This window comes from Rana temporaria, chromosome 3 (assembly GCF_905171775.1).
Source record: "Rana temporaria chromosome 3, aRanTem1.1, whole genome shotgun sequence".
NCBI classification, from domain to species: Eukaryota; Metazoa; Chordata; class Amphibia; order Anura; family Ranidae; genus Rana; species Rana temporaria.
In genome coordinates this window covers 49,095,749-49,113,791 of record NC_053491.1, presented here as the reverse complement: position 1 = coordinate 49,113,791, position 18,043 = coordinate 49,095,749, and the positions used below count along the sequence as shown (strand labels likewise).

At 42.8% G+C, this 18,043-nt stretch overlaps 1 protein-coding gene across 2 annotated transcripts in view; it reads right to left on the bottom strand.

Moving 5' to 3' along the window:
• The window catches only part of CRTC3 (CREB regulated transcription coactivator 3), a 217,243-nt gene that overhangs the window by 84,137 nt on the left and 115,063 nt on the right, over window positions 1-18,043 (bottom strand). For both annotated transcript variants that reach the window (XM_040342542.1, XM_040342543.1), the window contains exon 4: window positions 3,091-3,152. In XM_040342542.1, coding sequence (XP_040198476.1) covers window positions 3,091-3,152 — 62 coding nt within the window. The remainder of the gene's footprint in view (window positions 1-3,090; window positions 3,153-18,043) is intronic.

Below are 18,043 nucleotides of genomic sequence, written 5' to 3'. Positions count from 1 at the left end.
CAGCATCTGAGCTGTTTTGCATGGTGGAAAGCAGAATGTGCTCACCCCCTCCCTATGACTACAGCCCTGCGTGAAGATGCTCTCTTATCCCTCACAGGCATGGAGGCCAAGCCTAATGGGAACTGTAGTTCCCATTAGGCCGTGATGTAGCAAGAATGAATGCGCACCGCAAACCAGGAAGTCAGTGAGAATAACGATTCAGGAGTGACTGGAGGTGAATAAAACCGCTCGATTTCAACAGGTATCAAACTAGTTATAATGCAAAACATTACTTTTTACTTTATCAGCTACTGTCAGACTTTCATTTAAGAGGAAAATATTTTTGTCTTTACAACCCCTTTAAAGCTGAAGTCTGGGTATGATTTTTATTGTAAAGCTAAATTAGTCCAGTTTGGGCCAATTCCTGGTGGTTCTCAATGACCATTGCAACGCTGTGTAATTTTGTCACTGTGTGAATTTAATTGTATGGAGATTTTATAACTGTTTGACATATACTTTTTGTAATAAATAATCTTTTTAGCAAAAAAAAACCTTTTGTGACTACTATCTTTACCAGTTTACAGTAGCCTCAAAGTCCATGACTTGCCCCTAGGTCATTTTCTTGTTCGAATATATCCAGGACGTGGCACACGTATTACTACCATGTATCCACATGCTCACTACATGTGAGGATACATAAAATCCCCCCTTTTTTTCTCAATGTAAATACATGCATATTACATACCTGATGGACTGCAGGGAAGCTGAAAATCAGTGTAGTAATCACCACTAGTACAGTAATAGCAGCGATCTTCAGGGTCCTGTACTAAGCTGCTCCTCTTCTGCATGGTGACCACAGGGGGGGGCTACACGCTTGCCACTGCCACCAAGCCTTGTATTTTTTCAATAAACACAAAGCATTCTCTGGTTGGGTGAGGTGGAGCGGCAGGCAGTGACGTCAAGAACTCCACTTCATCCAACCAGAGAATGCTTTGTATTCATTGTAATAATAATAATAATAATAATTAAAAAAAAAATACTACAAGAAAATGTGATCATTCTGAGTTGGATATATGAATTGATTGTCCTTAAAATTCCACATATGTTGCATGCCAGCTTCACCTCCCCCTCCCCATGGTTACTATGCAGACAGACGGCCACTTGGCAAAGGACCCGGAAGATCACAGCTATCACTCTGGTCACACCGTGGCTAAGTGGTTAGCACTTTTGCCAAGCAGCACTGGGATCGCTGGGCAGAATCCAAACCACGGAATTACCTGTGTCGAGTTTGCATGTTCTCCCTGTGCCTGCGTGAGTTTCCACCCACACTCTGAAGAAATTCTGGTAGGTTAACTGGGCATTAGTTGGCGTATGTATGAATGTGAACTTGGGGACCTTAGATTGTAAGCTTCTTGAGTGTAAGGACTAAAAGGGAATGTACAATATATATGAAGTGCTGCATAAATTGTACTACTACTTCTCAGGTATGCATTCCTATGTTGGCCCAAGCTGGACCAATATAACAATGCAATATTATTTTTATTATTATTATTATACAGGATTTATACAACACCCAAAGTTTACAAAACATTTTACAAACAAGAGGGCAGACAATAAAATTACAATTCATGAGGAATCAGAGGGCCCTGTTCGTTCGAGCTTACCATCTAAAAGGGAGTGTCAAGTGACACAAAAAAGGTAATAACTGTAGGGGATGATCTGATGGAGAAAATAAAAGTACAGTTGTTAGGTGGAGGAAGGATTTCTGAAGAGGAGGGTTTTCAGGGATTGCCTAAAAGTGGAAAAATTAGGAGATGGTCAGACAGATTGGGGTAGGGAGTTCCAGAGTATGAGAAAGGCTCGGGAGAAGTCCTGGAGGAGAGCATGAGAGGCGGTGACAAGGGAACTAAACTGTAGGAGGTCTTGGGAGGAACAAAGAACAATTTGGTTGATATTTGGAGAAAAGGTTAGCGATTTAGCTGGGGGCCAATTTATGGATGGCTTTGCAAGTTATTGTTAGTATTTTGAATTTTTGTTGGGTGAGCGGCAGCCAATGGAGGGAAAGGCAGAGAAGGGTTGCAGACTCTAAACAGCTGAGATGGTAGATAAGTCTGACTCTGGTGGCAGCATTTATGATAGACTGAAGAGGGGATAGCCTTTGTAAAGGCAATCCAATGAGGAGGGAGTTGTAGTAGAGGACGTAAGCGATAACCAGGGAGTGGATTAGCTTTGTAGTGGCAATAAAACAATAATAAAAAAATAAAATCATACCTGAACTTCAGCTTTAAAGGAGTTGTAAAGGAAAAAGTTTTCACCTTAATGCATGAAGGTGAAAAAACTTCAGAGTATACCGCCCCCCCTTCCCCCGTTATACTTACCTGACCCCTCAAAAGTCCCGCGCTCGGTCCCAAGATCCTCTTCGCCACCCAGCCTGGCTGCTGATTGGCTAGAGCGGATGGATTGAGAGCAGCGCAGCCATTGGCTGGCACTGCTGTCAATCACATCCAGTGACGCGGCACGCCGAGGAGCGGGGCTGAGTGATACAGCGAGCGGCTATGGCCGCTCGCTGTATCACGGGAGCGCGCCCGCACGGACTACACACAATGCGAGCTCTCTCGCATGAACGTGTGTAGTTCGTGCGTGGAGGACCAGAGACAGCCGCCGAGGGACCCCAGAAGACGTGGATCGGGGACACCTCTGTGCAAAACGAACTGCACAGTGGAGGCAAGTATAACATGTTTGTTATTTTAAAGGAAACATTTTTTTTCCCTTTAGAGCCGATTCAAACTGGGGCGGCACGACTTCGGGGGCGACTCGGCAAGGCGTCCTGAAGGCGACTTGCAAAATGACTTCTGTATAGAATTCAATGCAAGTCGCCCCCGAAGTCGTACAAGAACCTTTTTCTAAGTCGGAGCACCTTGCGTCGCTCCTATTAGAACGGTTCTATTGAATAGAATGGGACGCGACTCGTCAGGCGGCTGAGTTGCCTGACGAGTCGCCCCAGTGTGAACCGGCTCTAAGTGACCCTTTAAATCAAGTCCAGAGAGTAAACAAATATAAGCTTTTTGGAATAGGAAAACATTATGTTGGCATCATTGGATTTCTGCTTACCTTCTCCAGTTATTATCTGGCGGTGGGGAGAGATATACAGATCCATAGGGCGAGCTGTCACAGTGATCCACAGTTAAGGAAAAAAACGGTAACAATGACAACAAAGCATAGTAAAAGAACAGACATTTTATGGTTTGGGTGGCATCCTGAAGCAGGCCTCAGACATTATCCAGACTTCTACGAATAAACAAAGAGTCTGAGGGCACTGGAGCCTGGAACAGGAATCCTCAGCATTTCTCAGTGGGAGCTAATCTTCAATTACTCTGTAACTAAATCAGGGCAAGGCACCAAAAGCAGAACAAAAGATAGAATTATAGTGATTTGATAAGTACAAATGGAGAGTCCAGAATGATTTCCAGCAATTAGGCCAAACAATAGACATGTCACTTAAAATTTAACTTGTGAACGCTCAGAAATCCGTGAACACTTCCCGGCTCCTCTGCAATCGCTGCACAACTCGCCAGCCTCATCGAGTAACAGATATTTACAAACTACATTTCCCATCTCTGGATATCTGGCGCCATGTGACCTACTTAATAAGACTATAACCTTGTAACATTAGAGCCAGGGAAGTGGGAAAGACCTTGTGCAGTATCGCTTATCATTGCCAGCGCTCAGAGGAACCTGGATTTTTATTTATTTCTTTTTTGCAATAAGTGCCGATGATACCCTGCCTGCAAGACACAAAAAATGACTTGCTAGATGAAAATATCTGCATTCACATTAAAGCAGAACTCCACTCTCTCAATCAACATTGACCATTTGTAATCCTTATGCTGCCAGCAATAGTAAATAGATAGGAAAGCATTTCCTATTCACCTCTTTTAAAACTTTTTTTTTTTTTACATTTTCTCAGTTACTTCCTTGATTTCAGATGTAGGAAAATGTCATACACCCCAGCAGTTTTCAGGAGGAGGGATTTTCTCAGCTAAGCACATCATTCTGCTTGCATGCCTGAGCTAAGGGCAGATGGATTCCAAGCAGGGCCGGCCTTAGGTGTTCAGGCACCCTGTGCAAGCTAATCTTGTGTCGCCCCCCCATCTTCACCCCTCGCCCCCTGGTCACCTGAACATACACAAAGAGGCTGTCCGGGCCCCCTCTATCCTCTGCCGGGAGCCTGGGGAGCGACAATGAGGAGGAAGAGGTGAGGCAAGAGTCAGCGCCGCCCCTAGGTGGCAGTGCGCCCTAGGTGGCTGCCTTCCTAATCCGCCTAGTGGTAGCGCTGGCCGGGCCCTGCTGCGACTCACATTCTGCGAGCGGTGATGGCCGCACGGCGCTACTGTTGCCCAAGGCGCCCTGTGCGGCCGCACAGCTCGCACACCCCAAAGGCCGGCCCTGATTCCAAGTAGTAAATGTTACATCAATCTTCTGCTCTTACTCAAGATGGCCGTGGCTAGAAATGCTAGGAGGACAAGTGATTTCTCTGCAAAATAAACCATGGAGACATAGGGGTTTAAGCTGAACACATGGAGAGGTACAACTCATACTGAGGTCAACCTCGTGGCTGGCTGCTGGAATAACTTCAAGTCTCCGGGAACGTTCTGCTTGTTGGCCACCGGAAAGTGTTGGGAAGATCAAAGACCCTGGCTGGGTATTAGCCACAAGCTCAAACACCTGGTGCAGCTGGTAAGCTTGCACTCTATGTGGTGGTGGAATCACGCCGTCTCTTAACCACTTGTCCACCGCGCCTATTCTGGTACTTCTCTCCTTCATGTAAAAATCTATTTTTTTTGCTAGAAAATTAACCAGAACCCCCAAACATTATATATATTTTTTGCAGACACCCTAGGGAGACAATGGCGGTCATTGCAACTTTCTTCCGCACGGTATTTGCGCAATAACTTTTCAAACGCCTTCTTTGGGGAAAAAAACGGTTTCATGAATTAAAAAACAACAAAACAGTAAAGTTAGCCCAATTTTTTTTATATAATGTGAAAGATGATGTTACGCTGAGTAAATAGATATCCAACATATCACGCTTTAAATTTGCGCATACTTATGGAATGGCGCCAAACTTCGGTACTTAAAAATCTCCATAGGCGACGATTTACATTTTTTTACAGGTTACCATTTTCGAGTTACAGAGGAGGTCTAGTGCAAGAATTGTTTCACATGCTCTAACGCATGCGGCAATACCTCACATGTGAGGTTTGAACGGCGTTTACATATGTGTGCGGGACTTATATGCGCGTACGCTTCTGAGCGCGAGCTACCGGGGACAGGGGCGTTTAAAAAAATTAAAAAAATAATAATTTTTACACTTTTTAAAAAAACTTTTTTGATCACTTTTATTCCTATTACAAGGAATGTAAACATCCCTTGTAATAGGAATCTCTGTGACAGGTCCTCTTTATGGAGAGATGCGGGGTCAATAAGACGCCACATCTCTCCTCCAGGCTGGAAAGTATCAGAGCGTGAAAAAAAAAAATTCACTGATCTCATGCCGACAGCCTCGACTGCGGCTTGGTTTACTTCCGGGTACCCGGGCTCGGCACTGGCTCCCGCGATGGGGCTCGTAGGTGGTCAATCTCGCCGAGAAAGGGAGCGAGATTGACACAATATCGCGGTCACCCACTGTAGTGCGTTTTATTGACACTTTTTTTTCCAGGTGAATGGGTAGGGGTACAATGTACTCCATACTTATTATTATTATTATACAGGATTTATATAGCGCCAACAGTTTGCGCAGCGCTTTACATCAGGGAAGACGGTACATGGGGGGGGCTGGGATCTGGGGGCCCCGACAACCAACGGCCAGGGTTGTCGGGAAGAGGCCCTTGTCCTCATCAACATGGTGACAGGGTGCTTTGGGGTGGGAGCACCCAACCTCCCCCCCCCCCCCCATGATGAGGGCATGCAGCCTGGTACTGTTCGGGAGGGGGGGGACGCTCGCTTGTCCCCACCCACTTTCCTGACCTGCCGGGCTGCATGCTCAGATAAGGGTCTGAAATGGACTTTGAGGTGGGACCCCCACGCCATTTTTTTTTTCGGCATATGGGGTTCCCCTTAAAAGCCATACCAGACCGAAGGGCTTAGCATGCTCTTAGAGGGGGAACCCATGCAGTTTTTTTTTTTGTTAAAATTTGGAGTGGAGTTCTTCCTAAAGATTCATATCAGATACAGTGCCTGAAATTTTTGGGGATCGAAGTCGGATCCCTGTTCATTGAAGTCGGATGCATGTTGGAATTCAAGTCGCAGGGCAAAGTCGGATCCAAAGTAGTAGAACTCATGTCGTACCAGTGTGAACCCGGCCTAAAGGCCTTTCGAGCAGACCCTACTCCAGTAGACGCTAAAGCTACACACAGATCTTTTTTTCGTTCAACCCTGTGGTTTAAAAAAAAAAAAAAAACACACACACAAAAAATATAAAACATGTATTTTTTTTGTGCGTGTGTGTTTTATTTTTATTTTTTTAGGATATCGCATTTTCAGTCAACCCCACCAGCTGTTGAAATACCCATACAATTGGCTGCATCTGACTGGATGCAGCCGTTGTTTAGACCACAATTTTCCACCCAGCTCCTTTGACTTTTTATTCAAAGGATGTCGGACAGGAGGGTGGGGACAAGGCCACCCACTGATCACATTTTGGCCTGTTCATTCATACAGTGTGTGGCCAGCTTAAGTAAACCATGATTTGGTTGGAATTATTTTTTGTAAAAACAGGTGTTTCTGTAATGATTTCTGCACACTGCATAAAGAAAAAGATTTCTGCATAAAACACAATTTCATGGCTACAAACCTGCTATCACCCCACCCAGGCAAAAAGACAACAGCACAAAAAGCCTTCACAAATCATTTCGGTACACGGCATTGAAAGATATGGTATGTGCTTGCGAAGCAGAAGCAAGGACAGGTACCAAAGTAAAAAACAGACAATGATAAAAGCTGTGTAGACATTAATGTGGTTGTAAAGGCAAAGGTTTTATCATTTTAATACATTTGATGCATCAAGATAAAAAAAACCTGTGTGTAGAAGCCCCCCTAATACCATCTCTATCCAGGGATGTTGCACAAGTGCCTTGGCCTTCCGGGACTCTCCCTCCTAATTGGCTGAGACACAGCAGTGACTCCATTGGCTCCATCCCAAATTTGAACAGAAAAAAGAGAGAGTTTGGTCAGCGGGACTTTAAATGAGGCCAATCACCATAAGGAGTAAGCATGCAAGATATACAGTATTGCTTAATTGGGTTCCAACACAAAAGGGGGGGGGGGTTCATTCGGGACTTAGAATGAGAGATGTATAACAAAAAGCAGTCTAAGCAAAGAGCATTTTATTATACCTTGTGATATCATGTAAAGCATAGTGAATGACAAAAATTGCATCCACAAAAATCGCATAAAACATGCTACAAATTACATATGCATATAAACACCATGGTACTTGGCATATCGTGGAGTAAAGACAAGACCTGCACAACATGAACCACTGGAGGGGCTTGATGATATAATGAAAATCTAGGAGTAAAACAGTATAAAAAACATAAAATCAGGAGAGAGGGGGCAGGGCCTAACAGCAGCTCCGTGTCTGAATGGACACACGAAGCTGCGGCTCGGCTCGGTTGCCCCCAATGCAAGCTTGCTGTGGGGGCACTCGACAGGAGGGAGGGGCCAGGAGCACCGGCAGGGGACCCGAGAAGAGGAGGATCCAGGCTGCTCTGTGCAAAACCATTTTACATAGCAGGCAAGTGTAACATGTTTTTTATTTTTAACGAAAACCCTGAGACTTTAGTATCACTTTAAGTGGGACATTACCCTTCAGGCTCAAGCCTTGTATGCATGACCAGTTTTCCCTTCGGGAAAACTGCCATGACAGCTTTTGGCCGGGGAAAACTGGCCGTGTGTATGCTCCATGGCAGTTTTCCCAACAGGAAAACTGCGGGGGAAAAATAAGAACATATTTCCTTTTTTTTCCGCCGGGATTCTCAGCGGTTTTTAACACGCAAGTTTTCCTATGGGGAAAGCCTGCGGGGGAGCATACACATGGCCGGGTTTCCCGGCCAAAGCTCTCATGGCAGTTTTCCTGCCAGGAAAACCGGCCGTGTGTAGGGGGAAAAAGCTTCCGGGCCGGTTCTCTGCTTTCCCCTCGGGTTTGCCGGCAGGAAAAGGTCCGCCGGGAAACCTGATCGTGTGTACAAGACATCAGATTCACACCACCACTGCCATTATCTCAAAGCGATATTAAAGTCTTATTTTTTTTGTTTTTTTAAACAAACAGGTTATACTCTGTCAAGTGGTTTTGCAATTGGGTCCCACACCGGTGCTCATGGCTCCTCCCAGCTTGCTCTGGGGGCACCCAAGCAGGCGCGGTCCTAAGCCGTGGCTTTGAGTGTCCGATCACACACAGAGCTACGGCTCAGCTCAGGTCTCTCAGTCTTCTAATTGGCTCATTGGCCAATAGGTCCTGCTGCTGCCAAATGCCAAGAGTGCAAGTCCCCAGAGAGCTAAGGCTCCCATGGACATCGCTGGTTCAAGAAGGTGCTCAGGTAAGTATTAGGGGGGCTGCTGCACACAGTAGGCATAGAATGTATGAAGGTAAAATACCTTGTGCCTTTACAACCACTTTAAGGGAATATTTGGCACGACTAATCAAAAGCAAGTCCTCGATAACACGCAAACAAACAGCTTAGGTCAAATATGATAACATGTCAAGTGTACCTAAAAACACAAAAACAAAAATTTGCAGCCACCACATCTATGGTCTGGTTGGTTGCATATATACACCATTATGAGAAGCTCACCTTTGGGAACATGTTACATATACCCAATGCTGCAGCCGCTGCCCAATCCCCTACTGTGACAGCAGTAGAGGCAGAAGTTTCCCGTACTAGCTGGCACTTTTTTAAATCAGCCGCGTCATTCATTCACACAGCTGTGTGTAAATAAACTACAAGCCCCAATATCCTTTGCGGCTGTCGGCTTGAAGCTCTCAATGAACTACCATGGCGATACGGAGCGATGTAGTAGTTCATTGATTCTCCCTGCTAGATTGTATCTGCTTGCCCGTCTGGGATGCACAACACACAGATACATTGACAGATCTGCAGGATTTTTTTTACTGGCATTTATTTTAAACAGGTCAGCAATATAACTGGGTATAAAAAGAGCATCTTAGAGAGTCAGTGCCTCAGACGATGTACAGCTGCATCTAAAAATTGTCACATTTGTCACATTTGAGAATAATGTTTCTCAAAACAAAACTGCAAAAGCTTTAAAGCGAAACTACACTATATCCGAGCACCACAAACCAAAAATGCCATTTAATTCATTTTTAACATTCAAAGCAATGTCTCTATGCTTTATTTTGTACAGAAATCACTTCGAAAAATACCCCCCTAGCATTTCTGGCCGTGGCCATGTTGACTTGATTCATGTAGCATTTACTTCCCGAAAGCCATCTGCCCTTAGCTCAGGCATACAGGCTGCAGTGCATGCTTAGCTGAGAGACCCCTCCTCAACTCCTGAAGATTTCTGGGATGTATGACATAATTTGCTCAGGCATGGAAACCAGGAAGTAACTGAAGAAATGTAAAAAAAAAAAAAAACTAAAAAACACACATGATCTATGCCAGTGATGGCGATCCTTGGCACCCCAGATGTTTTGGAACTACATTTCCCATGATGGTCACACACTCTGCAGCGTAGCTGAGTATCATGGGAAATGTAGTTCAAAACATCTTGGGTGCCAAGGATCGCCATCACTGATATATACTTTCCTACCCATTTTCTAATGTAAGAAGCATAAGGGTTTAAAATCGTGTTGATTGAGAGTGTGAAGTTCCACTTTAAATATATAGTATCTCACAAAAGTGAGTACACCCCTCACATTTTTGCAAATATTTTATTATAACTTTTCATGTGACAACACTGAAGAAATTACAATTTGCTATAATGTAAAAGTAGTGAGTGTACAGCTTGTATAACAGTGTAAATTTGCTGTCCTCTCAAAATAACTCAAAACAGAGCCATTGATGTCTAAACCACTGGCAACAAAAGTGAGTACACCCCTAAGTGAAAATGTCCAAATTGGGCCCAACATGTCAATATTTTGTGTGGCCACCACTATTTTCCAGCACTGCCTTAACCCTCTTGGGCATGGAGTTCACCAGAGCTTCACAGGTTGTCACTGGAGTCCTCTTCCCCTCCTCCATGACGATATCACGGAGCTAGTGTAGACCTTGCGCTCCTCCACCTTCCGTTTGAGGATGCACCATGGAGACCACTGGTCTAAATTATAGAACCAAAACACAGATGTATAGAAAAAAAAAAGTAGACTAGTGAGCAGCATCTTGGCTCAGTGGCTCAATAAAGGAGCTCCTATTAATTTACAGTACATAGTAGCGAGTGTCCTTTGTGCCTTGTACATAGGACTTGTTTCCCCAGAGTTAAGAGGCTGGACTTGGGGCACAAATTACATTCAAATACATTCCTCAATAGCCACAAACAATGTAAATCCACCTTGTGTGCACTGAATGCCTTTACAAATCCAGATATTATCTTCAAAATATAGCAGTGATATCATCACCGTGCTGTATATGTGTCTGTGCAGACAGCAGAGCTGTGGGAGGGGCCCAGCAGCTTCACCCACTATAAGCTGCCCATAGAAAACTACAGGAGGGGGTGGAGACTAGACCAGTCACCCTGCTCAAGCAGAAAGAACAGCAGTGAGCGGTCATTTATTACAGGAAGCTCTTGCACAGATGGGAAGTCTCTCGCTGAACAGATCTGGAAGAAGTACACCAAGATTCAAGGCAGAATACCCATGCTCCTGGAATTTAGATAATATTTACTTATCCTGGAATTCAGCTTCAACCTTAACATTTTTTTTTATTACTTTCACATTTTTACAAACTTGCTCTTACATATTATATTATTGATATATTACTAGACTACTTCAAACAGTTAGAAAAAAACCTCCCTCCAATAAAACATTTCATATAGCAATCACCCAACAGAGAAAAAAGTGAATATTACACCCATCAGTATATTACACCACGATTATAATAAGACACCAATAGTGTCAGTTAATCACCAACCAAGACTGTTATAAAATTGTGTTGAAGCATTTACTATAATATTGGCTCACAGTTTATCCGATTAGATTACAAAAAGGAACTTTTTTTTATTCTACATTTTTTTTTCATTGCATTAAATGTAAAGATTTTTAGCCTAGCAACCCAATGCAATTTCTCTCTATGCGATATCACCCACACATGGTTATCAAAGAGTCGGCTGACTCAGACTTGAATTTTGAGGAGGAGCAGATAAGGAGAAGTGCACCTTAACCACTTCAGCCCCGGAAGGATTTGCCCCCTTATTGACCAGGCCATATTTTGTCATACAGCACAGCGTTACTTTAACTGACAATTGCGTGGTCGTGCGACGCTGTACCCAAACAAAATTGACGTCCTTTTTTCCCCACCTCTGCGGTTTTTATTTTTTGAGCTATAAACAAAAAAAAAAAGTGTGACAATTTTGAAAAAATAAATAAAATATTTTATACTTTTTGCTATAATAAATATCCCCAAAAAAAAAAAAATCATTTAAAAAGTCTTCATCAGTTTAGGCCGATATGTATTCTTCTATGTGTTTTTAGAAAAAAAATATATAATAATTAGCAATAAGCGTATATTGATTCGTTTGTGCAAGTTATAGCGTCTATAAAATAGGGAATAGATTTATTGCATTTTTATTATTTTCTTTTTTTTTTACTATTAATGATTAATGATCAGTGAATTTTAGAAACAATTCTGCAACATTGATGCGAATAGATCGGACACTTGACACATTTTTGGGACCACTGACATTTATACAGCAATTAGTGCTATAAAAATGCACCGATTACTGTGTAAATGTCACTGGTAGGGAAGGAGTTAACACTAGGGGGCGATCAAGGGGTTAAATGTGTTCCCTAGGTGTGTTTCTTACCGTGGGGCGAGTGGACTGACTAGAGGAGGAGACATATCGCTGTTCCTACTTAGTAGGAGAAGACGATCTGTCTCTCCTCTCCTGACAGAACAGGGATTTGTGTGTGTGTTTCCTGGAAGCACTACAGATAGAAGGGGAAGAGAAGAAAGGATTTCAGATACCCCGACTGCTACACTGGCTGCATGAGCAGTGTCAGATCATCACCCACAGAGGTAAGGTGAAAAGGTGAGCAAACGAAGCAAAAAATTGACTGGCCTCTACTTTAGTGATGAGTTGTCCAGGAGCTCCCTCGTTGTCTTAAGATCTCTAGTCGGTCTTCCAGGATTTGACTGGCCAATCCTTTAAAACCAAACACATATTATATAATTACACTAACTAAACTCACTCAGTGCCTTACCTGCATTCATATAGCCCCATAACCTGTGTAATTAATATTTTTTTTCGTTTTCAATTTTAAAAAGGGATGAGGTAAAAAACCTTGTGTGTGCAGAAGCCTCCCTCAAACTTACCTGAGCCCCTTCTCAATCCAGCAATGTTGCACAAGAGACTCAGCTGTCCAGGACTCTCCCTCCTCATTGGCTTAAGACAGCAGGGGCTGTCATTGGCTCCCGATACTGTTAAAGTCAGTGAGCCAATGAGGAGAGAGAGGGGATAGAGCCAGGCTGCAGCTTCGTGTGTGAATGGACACACAGAGCAGCCGTTTGGCTCAGGTGCCCCCATAGCAAGCTGCTTGATGTGGGGGCACCCGGCAAGAGGGAGGGGGCCAGGAGCGCCGGCATGGGACCAGAGGAGAGAAGAAAACGTGGCTGCTCTGTGCAAAACCACCAGGACTTTAAAATCACTTTAACCACTTGCCGACCAGCCGCCGCAGTTTTACTGCAGCAGCATGGCACAGCTGGGCAAAACGTTATGTTTCGTCGCTTCGCCCTGTGGCCACTAGGGGCGCGTGGAGCTCATGCGAGTGCCTGGCGGGCGCAATGACCGCCAAGCACCCGTGATCACTCGTAACACAGCGAGAACCAGGATCTGTGTGTGTAAACACACAGATCCCAGTTCTCTGAGGGGAGAAGGGACAGATCTTGTGTTTATACAAAGTATGAACACCGATCTCTCTCTTCCCCTAGCAAGTCCCATCCCCTCTACAGTTAGTTAGAACACAGAGAGGGAACACAATTAACCGCTTGATTGCTCCTAGTGTTAACCCCTTCCCTGCCAGTGACATTTTTACAGAAATCAGTGCAGATCGCCGCCAGTACTAGTATAAAAAAAAAAAAAAAAATGCCATAAATCTATCCGCTATTTTCTAGACACTATAACTTTTGCGCAAACCAATCAATATATGCTTATTGCGCTTTTTTTTAACAAAAATATGTAGCATACATATCGGCCTAAACTGAGTAATTTTTATTTTTTTTTGTAAATTTGGATATTTATTATAGCAAAAAGTAAAAGATACAGTAAAACCTTGGATTGCGAGCATAATTAGTCTAGAAACATGCTTGTAATCCAAAGCAGTTGTATATCAAAGCGAATTTCCCCATAAGAAATATTGGAAACTCAAATGATTTCGTTCCACAATCATTTATTCATAGGTCCTTCAGTTTATAGTCCATATTAAAAGATTATAGCAATGTGATAGGTGGTATAACCATAAAATGTCCATCCACAAGGGGATTAGAAGCAAAATCCAGCAGGAGCTACAGAGTATAAAAGAGAAAAGAGGCGCCTTTAAATTGGTTGTAAACCCTTACAGACCACTTTAACCTACAGGTAAGCCTAGATTAAGGCTTACCTGTAGGTGCAACAAATATCTCCTAAACCTACATAGTTTAGGAGATATTTGCAGAAAAGACTGCACCGATGTCCACGGCGCATGCGCGCCGTAGACAACGGCGCAGGAGCACTGAGCGTGCCGTTGGTGAGGGCGATCGTGCCGTCACTGACGGCTCCGGCACGCGTGCACGGGAGTGACGTCATTGCAGCTCCGGCCAAACACAGCGCCGGAGCCGCGATACCCGGAAGTAACTCGGGTATCAATGGCGGCAGCGGAGGTGAGGAACGAGAGTTGCTTTGGGGGCTTCGATCTCAGGCAAGTAATTTATAATGAGCTAATATGCTATGCATACTAGCTCATTATGCCTTTCTCTTGCAGGTTTTTTTTTCTTAAAGAAATGCTTTAGAGGGTTTACTTCCTCTTTAAGTGTAGCAATACATTTCTAAATGTTGTACCTTCATTACATGTAACCATATTGCTACACTTAGAGGTGCCTCTCTACCCTTTTATACCCAGTTGTAACATGACGCTACTTGAATATCAAGACATCGCTTATATATCAAGTCAAAGTCAAAAATTATAAAAAAAAATTTGCTTGCCTTGCAAAACACTCTCAAACCAACTTACTCCCAAACCAAGGTTTTACTGTATTAAGTTTTCAAAATTGTCGCTGTTCTTTTAAATATAGCGCAAAAAAAAAAAAAAAAAAAGCAGGGAGGAGATCAAATACCACCAAAAGAAAGCCATTTGTGTGGGGGGGGGGGTGCAAATTTTGTTTGGGTACAGCGTTACACGACCGCGCAATTGTCAGTTAAAACAACGCAATTGTAAAAAGTAAAAAGAGGGGGTGTAATGGCGCTTGCCAATTAGCAATGTAAGTATCTAACCAGTTCTTGATTTATATACACAATACGTGAAGTAATAACTAATAATTCCAGTAGTAAACCGTGTTTCACTCCTTATTCCTAAGTGTCCCACCAACCATCAATGGCAGTAATGAGGGGGATGAATAACGTGATAATACTGGAGATCTTAAATAAATGATTAACACAAAAATATATTGAATAAACATCCAAATAAAGTGGTGGGATAATTAAATCCCTGAATGGGTGAAACCAAATGTCCAGTAAAACTACCAAGATGTGAATGAGTGAGTGAGAAACTTATATAGCGCAAACAAATGCGAACTTAATCGCCTCAACTTAAACTTATGAAAATATAAATAATTAATAATAAAATATAAATATAAGTCTCAGTGCACAAACTCGTGCTAATAGAATCAAAATTAATAACAGTGATCAATCAGAATAAAAGGTGCTTCAGCAATATATCCAAAGTGCATAGTGCTCCAAAAACAGTCCAATACTGAAGTGCTTGAATTGTATCAAACGATTTATAAAAAAAAATATATGCACTCACATTTAAAATAGTAGTAATCAGCAAACAGTAATGGCATCAGCATGTGTACAAGGATATCTCTGCTCTAGGCCGTGAACGGAGATGACGTCACCAACGGCTCTCCTCCTTCCTGACACGTTGCGTGGCTGTACACGCCACTTAGTCATAGATCCTATGCTGATGCCGTTACGGTTTGCCGTTACTACTATTTTAAATGTGAGTGCATATATATTTTTTAATAAATCATTTGATACAAATCACACTATGGGGATTCCAGTGTTCTTTTATTGAGTGCCATCCATCCTGGGAGCGATCTAGCTGGGACTTGGAAAATCTGCAGCTGGGAGATTGGAACAGCAGGCTGACCTGGAGACACAGATCTGCAGTGGAATCTGCTGGGCTTGCCTAAGTCAGCAGCAATATAGGCTTATTGTAGCCTTTCCTAAGGTGAGGGGCTTGTATTAACAAACACTGGTGTTTTTTCTACACAGCTACACTGAGTGATCGTGCGGTGAATTGCAGTTATTACTTATCAAGCACTTTTTGCACTTTGGGAACATCAATTCAAGCACTTCAGTATTGGACTGTTTTTGGAGCACGATGCACTTTGGATATATTGCTGAGGCACCTTTATTCTGATTGATCACTGTTATTATTATTTTGATTCTATTAGCACGAGTTTGTGCACTGAGACTTATATTTATATTTATTATTAATTATTTATATTTTCATTCACATCTTGGTATTTTTACTGGACGTTTGGTTTCACCCATTGAGGGATTTAATTATCCCACCACTTTATTTGGATGTTTATTCAATATATTTTTGTGTTAGTTATTGATGATTGATACCATTGTTAGTCAATCATTTATTTTGGATCTCAGTATTCTCACGTTATTTATCCCCCTCATCACTGCCATTGATGGTTGGTGGGGCACTTAGGAATAAGGAGTGAAACACGGTTTACTACTGGAATTATTTGTTATTACTTCATGTATTGTGTATATATAAATCAAGAACTGGTTAGATACTTATATTGCTAATTGGCAAGCGCCATTGCACCCCCTCTTTTTACAATTATCATCGGTGTGTGAGCACCATTTAGTTGTGGCTGCTGTCTTTAATTTTAGTTTTATTTATATTAATTTAATTATATATTATTATTAGGTTTTAGTGCCCTGGTCAGAGTGGTTTTGCGCATTAGTTTCCCCCTTATACAAATTGTAAAAAGTGCTGTGGTCAGGAAGGAGGTAAAATCTTCCGGGGCTGAAGTGGTTAAAGAAACACAAATGGATATATTTCTCACTGCAACCTCATTTGCAATCCCTAAATTTGTGTTGTATGGAAAAACACGCATTTACAGTATATATCTATACAGTGCAGTTTTACCGAGTGCGTTTCCAGCAAGCAAGAGGTTACTTGCAAAGAACCAACAAACACATTGTAAAACAGACAGGAAGGAAGAGTTTACTAAAGTCGGAGTGCATTCCCACTATGGAGTCCAGCTGCGATGCAGGGATTATTACACTCGAGCTGTACAAACAAGGAGTGTCTTTGGCAATCCATATTTCATCTTTTCAGAAAAAAAAAACCTCCCACTCATTGCTATGTCAACACAGGCTGGAGATTTTTTGTTTTGTCTCTAAGAACATTTCAAGAACGGTGATCTGCACAGCTGTACATAAGCCTGCCTCTGTCCATTCAACTGTATGTAAAGAATGCATTATTTCAGGCCGGAGCCTCTGTGCAGCAGAAGAATACAGAACTTGTGAATAGAATCGTCATGCCTAAATGAACAATATCGGGGTCAACTAACCAACGTGTTCTACAAGTCTGTACAGAAAGAGATGACTTTCCCCTAGAGCGAGGAAGTTTCCTTGTACCTTTCCGCGTAATAAGGCAGTGCTTGTACCTGCTCGACGTGCAGCATTCCGACAACTTCAAAGCGGCCGACTCTGACAGGCTATAAAATGATTTAAACTCTAGCAATATATACATTGTCTCATACTTAGAAAACCGCCAGCCCTGAAGAACATCTTGTTCTTGAGGTCTTGTAGAGAAGCAAAAGGCAGAAAGGCACCATATTAAACTTCAACATATATCTCTTCCAAAATATTAAAGGAGTTGTAAAGGAAACATTTTTTTTTGCTGAAATGACTGGTTACAGAGTATAGAGACATAATAGTTAACTGATTCCTTTTAAAAACGATTAAAAATAGATAAAAATCAATCATATAATGTACCTGCAGTTTCAGTTTAGTTTTTGCATGCCGTTTCCTACTTCTGTGATGTACAGAGACACAGAGCCAATACAGGGCAGTGATGGTTTGTAAAACTAAACTGATTGGTGCTGAGGGGTTTTAGACACACAGGGCTAGATTCAGAGAGAGATACGACGGTGTATGTCCTGATACATCGTCGTATCTCTGACTTAGGCTGGTCGTATCTATGCGACTGATTCGGAGAATCAGTTACGCATAGATATGCCTAAGATCCGACAGGTGTAACTGTGTTAAACCGTCCGATCTAAACTGCATTTTAAAAATGGCCGCGGGGGGGGGGGGCGTTCTCGCTGATTTACGCTGAATAATATGTAAATTAGCGAGATACACCAATTCACGAACGTACGCGGGCCAGGCGCAGCCAATGTTAAGTATAGCCGTCGTTCCCGCGTCGATTTTTTTTACGCCGTTTGCGTACGCCGATTCAGAAACCCGCGCGTCGCAAGTTACGCTCACGCCGAAACTACTGACGTCCTAGCGACGTCAGTGGGAGCATCCGCCGCCGCAAGTTTGGAGGCAAGTGGTTTGTGAATTACCCACTTTCCTCTTAAACTTGCGCCAGTGGATCTTA